General features: G+C 44.8%; 1 protein-coding gene across 12 annotated transcripts in view; it reads left to right on the plus strand.

Moving 5' to 3' along the window:
* The window catches only part of MAP7D3 (MAP7 domain containing 3), a 221366-nt gene extending 209471 nt beyond the window's left edge, over positions 1-11895 (plus strand). For all 12 annotated transcript variants that reach the window (XM_063937439.1, XM_063937437.1, XM_063937438.1 and 9 more), the window contains 3 exons: positions 6795-6999; positions 8397-8680; positions 9812-11895. In XM_063937439.1, the coding sequence (XP_063793509.1) occupies positions 6795-6999; positions 8397-8680; positions 9812-9819 (497 nt within the window). In that variant the 3' untranslated portion in view covers positions 9820-11895. The remainder of the gene's footprint in view (positions 1-6794; positions 7000-8396; positions 8681-9811) is intronic.
* The last annotated feature ends 227 nt before the right edge of the window (positions 11896-12122 follow it).

A 12122-nucleotide genomic window follows, 5' to 3' on the forward strand; every position in this document is an offset into this window, starting at 1 on the left:
CCGCAGGTACCACAATAGGCTGGTTCAGGTGAAACGCTGAAACCACCTTAGGGAGAAATTGAGGACGAGTCCTCAATTCTGCCCTGTCCGTATGAAAAATCAGGTAAGGGCTTTTACAGGATAAAGCCGCCAATTCTGACACGCGGCTGGCCGAAGCCAAGGCCAACAACATGACCACTTTCCACGTAAAATATATTTTAAATCCACAGATTTAAGCGGTTCAAACCAATGTGATTTTAGGAACCCCAAAACTACATTGAGATCCCAAGGTGCCACTGGAGGCACAAAAGGAGGCTGTATATGCAGCACCCCCTTGACAAACGTCTGAACTTCAGGCACTGAAGCCAGTTCTTTCTGGAAGAAAATCGACAGGGCCGAAATCTGAACCTTTATGGATCCCAATGTAGGAAAATGTAGGAATCGACCCAGTTGAAATTCCTCCGTAGGGGCCTTCCTGGCCTCGCACCAAGCAACGTATTTCCGCCAAATGCGGTGATAATGCTTTATGGTTACATCCTTCCTGGCTTTGATCAGGGTAGGGATGACTTCCTCCGGAATGCCTTTCTCTTTCAGGATCCGGCGTTCAACCGCCATGCCGTCAAACGCAGCCGCGGTAAGTCTTGGAACAGACAGGGTCCTTGCTGGAGCAGGTCCCTTCTTAGAGGTAGAGGCCATGGGTCCTCTGTGAGCATCTCTTGAAGTTCCGGGTACCAAGTCCTTCTTGGCCAATCCGGAGCCACGAGTATAGTTCTCACTCCTCTCCGTCTTATAATTCTCAGTACCTTCGGTATGAGAGGCAGAGGAGGGAACACATACACTGACTGGTACACCTACGGTGTTACCAGAGCGTCCACAGCTATTGCCTGAGGGTCCCTTGACCTGGCGCAATACCTGTCCAGTTTTTTGTTGAGGCGGGACGCCATCATGTCCACCTTTGGTTTTTCCCAACGGTTTACAATCATGTGGAAGACTTCTGGGTGAAGTCCCCACTCTCCCGGGTGGAGGTCGTGCCTGCTGAGGAAGTCTGCTTCCCAGTTGTCCACTCCCGGAATGAACACTGCTGACAGTGCTATCACATGATTTTCCGCCCAGCGAAGAATCCTTGCAACTTCTGCCATTGCCCTCCTGCTTCTTGTGCCGCCCTGTCTGTTTACGTGGGCGACTGCCGTGATGTTGTCCGACTGGATCAGTATCGGCAGACCTTGAAGCAGAGGTCTTGCTTGGTTTAGAGCATTGTAAATGGCCCTCAACTCCAGAATATTTATGTGAAGTGATGTCTCCAGGCTTGACCACAAGCCCTGGAAATTTCTTCCCTGTGTGACTGCTCCCCAGCCTCGCAGGCTGGCATCTGTGGTCACCAGGACCCAGTCCTGAATGCCGAATCTGCGGCCCTCGAGAAGATGAGCACTCTGCAACCACCACAGGAGAGACACCCTTGTCCTTGGGGACAGGGTTATCCGCTGATGCATCTGAAGATGCGATCCGGACCATTTGTCCAGCAGGTCCCACTGGAATGTTCTTGCGTGGAATCTGCCGAATGGGATTGCTTCGTAGGAAGCCACCATTTTTCCCAGGACCCTTGTGCATTGATGCACTGATACTTGGCCTGGTTTTAGTAGGTTTCTGACTAGCTCGGATAACTCCCTGGCTTTCTCTTCCGGGAGAAACACCTTTTTCTGGACTGTGTCCAGGATCATTCCAAGGAATAGAAGACGTGTCGTCGGGATCAGCTGCGATTTTGGGATATTGAGAATCCAACCGTGCTTCCGCAGCACTACTTGAGAGAGTGCTACTCCGACTACCAACTGTTCCCTGGATCTTGCCCTTATCAGGAGATCGTCCAAGTAAGGGATAATCAAAACTCCTTTCTTTCGAAGGAGTATCATCATTTCGGCCATTACTTTGGTAAAGACCCGGGGCGCCGTGGACAATCCAAACGGCAGCGTCTGAAACTGATAGTGGCAGTTCTGTACCACAAACCTGAGGTACCCTTGATGAGAAGGGTAAATTGGGACAATGAGGTAAGCATCCTTGATGTCCAGAGACACCATATAATCCCCTTCTTCCAGGTTCGCGATCACTGCTCTGAGTGACTCCATCTTGAATTTGAACCTCTGTATGTAAGTGTTCAAAGATTTTAGATTTAAAATAGGTCTCACCGAGCCGTCCGGCTTCGGTACCACAAACAGTGTGGAATAATACCCCTTTCCCTGTTGCAGGAGGGGTACCCTGATTATCACCCGCTGGGAATACAGCTTGTTAATGGCTTCCAATACCGCCTCCCTGTCGGAGGGAGACGTCGGTAAAGCAGACTTTAGGAAACGGCGAGGGGGAGACGTCTCGAATTCCAATTTGTACCCTTGAGATACCACCTGAAGGATCCAGGGGTCCACTTGTGAGTGAGCCCACTGCGCGCTGAAATTCTTGAGACGGGCCCCTACCGTACCCGAGTCCGCTTGTAAAGCCCCAGCGTCATGCTGAGGACTTGGCAGAAGCGGGAGAGGGCTTCTGTTCCTGGGAACTGGCTGTCTGCTGCAGCCTTTTTCCTCTTCCTCTGCCACGGGGCAGAAAAGAGGAGCCTTTTGCCCTCTTACCCTTATGGGGCCGAAAGGACTGCGCCTGATAATACGGCGTCTTCTTATGTTGAGAGGCTACCTGGGGTAAAAATGTGGATTTCTCAGCAGTCGCCGTGGCCACCAGGTCTGATAGACCTACCCCAAATAACTCCTTCCCTTTATAAGGTAATACTTCCATATGCCTTTTGGAATCCGCATCACCTGACCACTGCCGCGTCCATAACCCCCTTCTGGCAGAAATGGACAGCGCACTTACTCTTGATGCCAGTCGGCAAATATCCCTCTGTGCATCACGCATATATAAAAATGCATCTTTTAAATGCTCTATAGTCAGTAATATACTATCCCTATCCAGGGTATCAATATTGTCAGTCAGGGAATCCGACCAAGCCACCCCAGCACTGCACATCCAGGCTGAGGCGATTGCTGGTCGCAGTATAACACCAGTATGTGTGTATATACATTTTAGGATATTCTCCTGCTTTCTGTCAGCAGGTTCCTTAAGGGCGGCCGTATCAGGAGACGGTAGTGCCACTTGTTTTGACAAGCGTGTGAGCGCTTTATCCACCCTAGGGGGTGTTTCCCAACGTGCCCTATCCTCTGGCGGGAAAGGGTATGATGCCAATAACTTTTTAGGAATTATCAGTTTTTTATCGGGGGAAACCCACGCTTCATCACACACTTCATTTAATTCATCAGATGCAGGAAAAACTACGGGTAGTTTTTTCTCACCAAACATAATACCCTTTTTAGTGGTACTTTTGTACTATCAGAAATGTGTAAAACATCTTTCATTGCCTCAATCATGTAACGTGTGGCCCTACTGGAAGTCACATTTGTCTCTTCACCGTCGACACTGGAGTCAGTATCCGTGTCGGCGTCTGTATCTGCCATCTGAGGTAACGGGCGTTTTAGAGCCCCTGATGGCCTTTGAGACGCCTGGACAGGCACAAGCTGAGTAGCCGGCTGTCTCATGTCATCAACTGTCTTTTGTAAAGAGCTGACACTATCACGTAATTCCTTCCATAAGTTCATCCACTCAGGTGTCGACTCCCTAGGGGGTGACATCACCATTACCGGCAATTGCTCCGCCTCCACATCATTTTCCTCCTCATACATGTCGACACAATCGTACCGACACACAGCTCACACACAGGGAATGCTCTGATAGAGGACAGGACCCCACTAGCCCTTTGGGGAGACAGAGGGAGAGTATGCCAGCACACACCAGAGCGCTCTATATATATATATATATATATATATATATATATATAGGGATAACCTTATATAAGTGTTTTTCCCCTTATAGCTGCTGTTATGTTAATGCTGCGCCCATTTAGTGCCCCCCTCTCGTTTTACCCTTTTCTGTAGTGCAGGACTGCAGGGGAGAGTCAGGGAGACGTCCTTCCAGCGGAGCTGTGAGGGAAAATGGCGCCTGTGTGCTGAGGAGATAGGCTCCGCCCCCTTCTCGGCTGACTTTTCTCCCGCTTTTTGCTGTATTCTGGCAGGGGTTAAAATACATCCATATAGCCCTGGGGGCTATATGTGAGGTATTTTCGCCAGCCAAGGTGTTTTTATTGCTGCTCAGGGCGCCCCCCCCCAGCGCCCTGCACCCTCAGTGACCGGAGTGTGAAGTGTGCCTGAGGAGCAATGGCGCACAGCTGCAGTGCTGTGCGCTGCCTTGGTGAAGACTGATGTCTTCTGCCGCCGATTTTCCGGACCTCTTCTTGCTTCTGGCTCTGTAAGGGGGCCGGCGGCGCGGCTCTGGGACCGGACTCAGAGGCTGGGCCTGTGTTCGGTCCCTCTGGAGCTAATGGTGTCCAGTAGCCAAGAAGCCCAAGCTGACTGCAAGCAGGCAGGTTCGCTTCTTCTCCCCTTAGTCCCTCGATGCAGTGAGCCTGTTGCCAGCAGGTCTCACTGAAAATAAAAAACCTAAAACTAAACTTTTTCTTAGAAACTCAGGAGAGTCCTAGAATGCACCCTTCTCGGCCGGGCACAAAAATCTAACTGAGGCTTGGAGGAGGGTCATAGGGGGAGGAGACAGTGCACACCAGGTAGTCCTAAAGCTTTACTTTTGTGCCCAGTCTCCTGCGGAGCCGCTATTCCCCATGGTCCTTACGGAGTTCCCAGCATCCACTAGGACGTCAGAGAAAAATACTGTGTAGTGTACAGTATACAGACGCAAAATAAGGAGTTTAAGCAACAGTACGGTCTATTGAAGTCAGGGATACAGTACAGTAAGTGAGTGGCCAAGTCCCCTAGCCATTAGGGAATATTCTAAAACCAATGGCAAGGGATCACTGCTTAATGTACATGTAGACATGAGCTTGTGTATCTGTCATGAGGTGGGAGGGTTTTCTGACACTATTTTTTTTTTTATACTGTACATAACTGGCCCTAGGCATAGGCAAATGGGGCACAAGCAGCTTCTGCTGATTAAAATGACATGCAGCATGCCTATATTCTGTGTGTGACTGCGGCTCTATGAAATGAAATATGAAAATTTAAATATGAAATGCATTACTAATGTGCGGCATTATGTGTATAACGTGTACTACAGTACTTTGAGGCGTAACGGAAAGAAAAGGCACTACTGCGTGGTCTAATGTGAATAAATGTGGTGTGGTGTAATGTTAATAAGGGGCACTACTGTGAGGAGTAGTGTGGTACTACCGTGTGATGTAACGAGAATAAGAGACACTATTGCATGATACAATGTGAATAAAGTTGCAGGACTGTGTGGCGTAATTTCAACTGGGGGTATTATTGTGTGGCCATGCCCCTTCCCAGCAAGAACATGCACTGTTTAGGGCTGGCACTGCATGTGCACACTGTTCCTATTTAATATATAGGGGGTAAGAGCACCAAAATGAGGCCTGGAATGGGTGAGGGGTGATGGTGCGTCAGAATACACTAATTTTATATTTACTGGTACTGTATGTCTACGGGTGCTCATTACCGCTGTGTATTGTATATAGCGGAATGAGTCGCTCCTGTAGATTTACTCTGATTTATGTGAAACCTGTGTGCACCCTTTCATTGAATGTATTACTAAGAAAAAAAATAATAATAAAGTGAATGTCAGGGGGGGGGGGGGGGGGGGGGGGGGAATCTAGATTGGCACTTTGGGAATCGAACCCGGGACTCTCAGCGTGGGAAGCGGGAGCCTTCATCGCTTGCCCACGACACTGCATGGAAAATTCAAAACTTCATGTGTAAAAGTACTGCAAACAGTGATTCCTTTCCATTGGCGTTTGTTTATGCTGTTAGGGGACGCAGACGCTCATATTGCAAAAGCACGGTATTTAGTGCACTATACATACTTTAAAGTCAATGAGCTACATTATTCCTTTCACACATTAGTTGCGTCTGCATACACAATCTTTCACACATTAGTTGCGTCTGCATACACAAGTGTTTTAACATGTTCGTTTGTGTCTGTATAAACTATGAATTTTTTTAATTCTCTCCGTCTGACCATTGGTCACCATCTGTGTGTAACATTACAGTCGTCACTGACCATTTGCCACAGCTTGTAGATCAAATCGCCGCTATTCGATCTAAAGTACTGGATTAGTGGAGCATTAGCCACCCAGTGGTGGAGATGTGTATTGCATGCTGAGTATCTAGTCGCGCCTGTCCGTGATTAAACTCCGCAAACTAAGCTATTGCCTAGGCGTGACTAAACCTCCATCTAGGCGCAGAAAGAGCCAAGATAACGGAGGACCAATCTGTATGTCCGCATTGAGGTTCTCTGCATTTTATTATACACAGTAGATATGCTCAGTTTTCAGCAAATCAGTTCTAAAATTCACTGTAGTTCATCCATTGTTAGCAATATGAAAGCTGAAAAAGCAGAACGGGTTTGGCGACGTTGGAGCTGGCAAAATTCAGACTGTAGTGTTAGTACTTTATTTACATTCTGTACTTGCAGAGGGCTGGTTGCAGTATTTACCTTTAGCAAAGAGTAAATTGGCACTATTCTTGGCATAATTAAAACTGGTCATTGTTCACTGCACATAGGCAATATACATTTACATTGTGATAGAGGAATGTAACAAGGTTAATTTTTATTTATCAGGGCACCTGAATAAACCAGTGATATTCAGGTTTTTATCTATGTACATATAGTTCCAATTTTTTTTAATTATTATGAAATATGCTGATACTGTGTAAATGTTAATAATAATTTGGGTGTTATTTGGTATGGCCTTTCAGGAACAGTAAATGGAGTTGATCTGTGTGACGATACGGATGATCCCGGGGATTTGGAAGAAACACCTGCTCCCACTTCCCCACATCCTGTGTCCCAGGATACTGCAGTGGTGACTGGGAATGAATTATTTATTAATGGGGACAGGACAGACATTGATCAGAAACTTAATGGACACTCTTCAGAAACTGCACCTGCACAAGAATCAAGGTCAGTGGAGACAAGACTCTGTATTGGTTGTGCTACATAGGATTAACACACTCGTGCTAAAATAAAACAGCCAAAAGACAGGCCTGTAAACCTTTTAGAACCACAGTTTTTTTTTCTTTTCCAACTCCTAAGCATTAAAATAATTTACCAGCCAGTGGATAAAACGTTTATGATGCTACTTGGCTGTTACGTAAAGTCCCCTCTGGATGTAGTAATGGATATCTCCTTGATTACCAGAATGAATAGTAATGTTGGTAGATGGGTGATGGAGAATTGCTGTATTAGTGGTATAACATAAAGAGGTATGTCACAGATTAAAAAGAGGGTGGTAAAGTGTTTGCAATATAGTGTACAACGAAGATCTGGAGTATGTAAATAGGGATATGGTGCTTGCGGGGGTGGAATAAATGGCCACAGTGATTTGTAGAATGCTAGTAATAGAAAAGAACTGAGTAATGCATACATTAGTAGAAATTATAAATGTGTTTAAGTTTTACCCAGTGAAGTGGCTACATTGTGCCTATAGTGTTAGGGTACTGATTGTGGTAATTGGATGGGGTGAAGTACATTAGGTTATAGAATAAAGTTAAATCAGTGTTCTCAGTATCATGTACTCTGCCAAGACAACCACATTCAGATAGTGCTCTGCTTTGGGCACAGAGGTGTAACTTTGCCTCTGAGTATGTAGAATGTCTGATGCGAACGATCACTTTGTGTTTCTTAGGAAGGGTGCTGTTCATTGGACACTTATATCCCTTCTCCACTGCAGACCTGGGAAATTGCCAGGTCTACCAGCCAGCAAATTCCCAGGTCCTCAGCCTGACCCGCTCTCACATGCCAAAATCCAGGATTTTTAGGTCGGTGGAAAAAGGGTCCTGCCATTGTCTTACGAGTCCAGGAGTTGCATGGCACCAGGCAGCTACAGGAAAAAAACTCCTGGGTGTCCGTAGTGGGAGAGAAGAAATTACACTGGTGTGTCTAATTAGTCGCATGTTACTCTGAACGCCGTCCCGCATTTTGAGCGTCTACAAAGGGTGAGGCTACAAAGCTGCTTTTGGCAGCAACACAGAACAGTAAGGGCTAAATGTAATAGCCAGTTTCCTGCAAGTGGAGCTGGATTTTTAAAGCAGCAATCATTTACACAGCAAAGCCAACCTGGTAAATGATTGGTGCTTTAAAAATCTGTCCCTTCCTGCTACTCGCAGGCTATTACATTTAGCCCTTACCTACTTGCTGTCACACATCTCTTTATTAGGAGGGAAAAAGTGGAGACACCCTCTAAATGTTTATTTTTCAAATTGGATGTTTTAGCAGCTACAGTAATATTACTGCATTTTGAAAATATTTCCTTTAATCTGTTTTTCCATTTCTAATGCCCATAACTCATCCAATTACAGTCAGATGACCAATGACTCCGCAATACTGAGCCAAGATCAATCGCATCTTAATGAAGATGATAGAACAGGAGATAGTGTAACAAATTTAAATGGGAAATCTGGAACATGGACATTTGAGGAAATTATTAATCTGGGAATCCATTCCAAGACCACCAGTTTGTCTGACTCCATCAGTACAGACAGCTGTAATCAGGACCTCATAGAACCTGCTACAGTCCCTCCAAAGTTAGCTTTTGAAGAAGGACGGGTCAATTCTTTGTCCACAGCCATCGAGTCTGCTGCAGGTACATTATATATAATGAATTCAGGGCTGTTAAAATTACACATATAGGATTAAACCTAAGAAAGTATGTATCAGTACTGTGATGTGATTGTGAGTCCGTGTCCTGAGTAGACTACTTAATCTTCAACCTCTACAGCTGAAGTGGGCTCAGCTGACTTTCATAAAGAGAAGATAAAGAAGGCGTCCACTCAAAATGCTGTTTCCTTAACTAGGAATATTCCTTGTCTGTATATTTAGTTATCTTCCCTATCCCTTACAGCAGTGTTTCCCAACCTCGGTCCTCAAGGCACGCAAACAGTCCTGGTTTTAGAGATATTTAGGCTTGAACACAGGTGACTTAATTAGTACCTCAGTTATTTTGATTTAACCATCTGTGCTGAAGCCTGGATATCACTAAAATCTGCACTGTTGGTGTGCCTTGAGGACCGCGGTTGGGAATGCCTGCCTTACAGTCTTTGCTTGACAACAAGCCAGTACTAGGCGGACACTGTGGCGGCACTAGCAGTGCTGACCGTTCTGACACCTGCAGAGGAGCTGGCCGAGCAGAGAGACACTTAGCATCACTGCTAAGCTGATGCGCTGTGTGCTCAGTGGACGCATCGCCGGAGGGGACAGTTTCACTCCCCCGCTTGGGCAGACAAGATGTTAATACATCTGGTCTATGTCCCTTTCTGCTTCGCCTCGGTAATGAGGTTGAAGCAGGAAGTATTGTGCCACTATAATACATTTACCCCTATGTACAGATGGAGCTACGCTATATCGTGGCTCTGTCTGCGACCAGGCGAGGCGCACCACCGGGAACGAATAGGGCGCGCGTGCGCTGTAGACTCGCAGGCACCCCATTCACTTTGGGAGCGTCTCTGTACGCTCGGCGGGTGGCCAAGGCGCAGGCACGCTGCTCGCCCCCGCCTGTGATGCAGCCATGCTTAATGAGTTGGCTCCATCTGTATGTGGTAGTGTTTGTTATATCAGCTATATGATGGCCCGACCCCCTCAGTGATGTCGCTAGTTCCTAGTTCTGTACACTTTTAACTACAAGCTCAGTAGTTATGATTTGATGTAATGCTATGCCATTTTTGTTTGTATGTTTATGTAATGACCTTTTTGTAATCCTACTCTCTTCTGTCCCCAGAGATGTGACCTCTCCGCAACCGTCCGCCTATGATTGCACTTCGCTCTCCAGTATTTAATAAAGCGCTGAAGCCTGGTTGTTAAAAGCTGCTATTTTAAAATATTACTTAAATGCGAAATCACCTGGCAGCAGAAGGAACAGAGGTTATAGTTTGAATTTCTTCAGGGAGATGTTGATAATATCACTCTTTGCTGTGTTAGGCAGTCACACAGGGTCTCAGACATTAGTCATCATTTTGTTACTTCTAACGTTGACAGAACAGTTTGCCCTGATGACACAATTGATACTCTGGGCAAGCAGTATAATGTTAATAATAGTTTTGTTTAGAGCTGTTAAGAAGTTGATAACGGTTTCAGCAATGGGTCAGGGTTGTTGTTGTTGTTGTTTTTTATACTCCGATGAATTTCACCCAACGTACAGCGTAAGAATGCACCATGGCTAATACTTAGAGAAAAATACTGTTCAGTAAACTGGACCATACATTTACACTGAGTGAAAGCGGCCATTTTGTGGGCTGACCTAAACCCTGTTCACCCTATGAATTCCCTATTGAGGAATGAGGCACTAGCCATATGACTAGTTCCTAGCGAATTGATTGGCTACATCCTCATGAGTATTGGTTTGGCCCATGAAATGACTGCCTTTCTGGTGTATAAATGACGGTCTGCTTTAAGCGCCTCTCAACTTTGCTCTTGCCACAATTTTTTTTAGACATTTCATTTTTTTTTTTTCATTTATTTGTATTTAAGTTGCATATGTAAGTATTTTATTGTGTATATAAACAGCAGTATTAGATAACTACTTGATCTTTAGGAGGTTTCTGTTGGTTTTAAAACTAGTTTTTACAGTGGTTTATTTCTGAGTGCTGCAACAGGGTTCTATCCGCAGCAGACACATACATTTCATCTGATTCGTTCACCAGGCTGTACGTTAAACATATTATTTGACTGAAGTGGGACGACGTCTCCACTGAATGACATCTACGCCCAGTGAGGGCTTTTCTCCAGAGTCACTACCTCCTATTGCAACCAGCTTATTTTCAATATTTTGTGAGCCCCACGCGGTGTATGGATGTTACTGGTTCCCAAAAGTTGGCAGGTAGCACAATATGGACATTTGTTTAAATAAATTGCATGTTTGAGGATTGCTGAGAAATTATTTTATACATTGCTCAGGCAACAGTTCTGTAGTTTCAGTCCTCAAGTGCCTTTAGCTAGACACGATTTACTGTTTTCCTTGTTTTACATAAAGGTGCATCACAGAACAAAAGTTGTTTTTACTTGTGTTTATGAATACACATTTAATATCTAACTTGCGGAATAGCGTTTTGATGCACCAGTAGTTAGCCAGGATCAGTGGTTTCCAGTCCCTTTGGGCTGCTTACAGTGCACAATTTTTTATTTAATGTAGCAGGTTTCATTCTGGGATATGTTATGATGACAGGGATGGGGATTTATTTATTGAAGGCAGTGGAAGCAGCCATTTTACTGACTGTTCAAATCTTCAACATATTAACTGGTCATTGGTCATGACATACAATGTGATGGCACTAGTTCCTCGCAGGCTAATGGCCTGTACTCTCACATTTAGTTCAGTGGTCTGCTTCCACTGTGTGTAGGCCATACAGTATGCACACTTTAAAAATACTTTAAAGACACTCAGACGCTAATTTAATTGATACAAACTTGTCTTGTTTTCGTCATAATAGCAGCAAAGACTTATCAAAATTTGTGTCTTGAAAATATTGATATTAACGAGCATAAAGTTTGTGCATTAATGTTTGTCACTTGGGAATGGTAGAACTTTGAGGTTCCTTCTTTATAGGCTGAGATCCCACTTAGTCTTATACACGTCATCAGACTCCGCTTGGTAGAATTGGTCAGACAGAGCAGTGCCTTAGAGAAAAAAATATATATACATATATATTTTTGTATAAACACTGTTTAATTCTAGCAGAGACAATCTAACCAGTAAATTGCTTATATTTTGTGTGCAACTGTTACATGTTAATTTCTTAGTTTACAGCAACTTATGTAAATATATGTATGTGCACTGTTAAATAAACTTTATCAATTTAAAACGTGCGATTTGTTGCACGCTTGTCATTATTACTTTTAAATATAGTGACATTGTGGTTGTGGGTGAAGGAAGGGTGTGTACTGTCATTTGTTCAAATCAGTTTACAGCAGCAATCCCTCCATATGCATGTTTTCCACCCCATTTAAAAAAAACATGCATATAATATAATGTTAGTAGAACTTACGAGAGACGGGGTAAAACAGATCAGGGGGTTGGTGTTGGAATACCTACC

This window comes from Pseudophryne corroboree, chromosome 8 (genome assembly GCF_028390025.1).
Source record: "Pseudophryne corroboree isolate aPseCor3 chromosome 8, aPseCor3.hap2, whole genome shotgun sequence".
NCBI lineage: Eukaryota > Metazoa > Chordata > Amphibia > Anura > Myobatrachidae > Pseudophryne > Pseudophryne corroboree.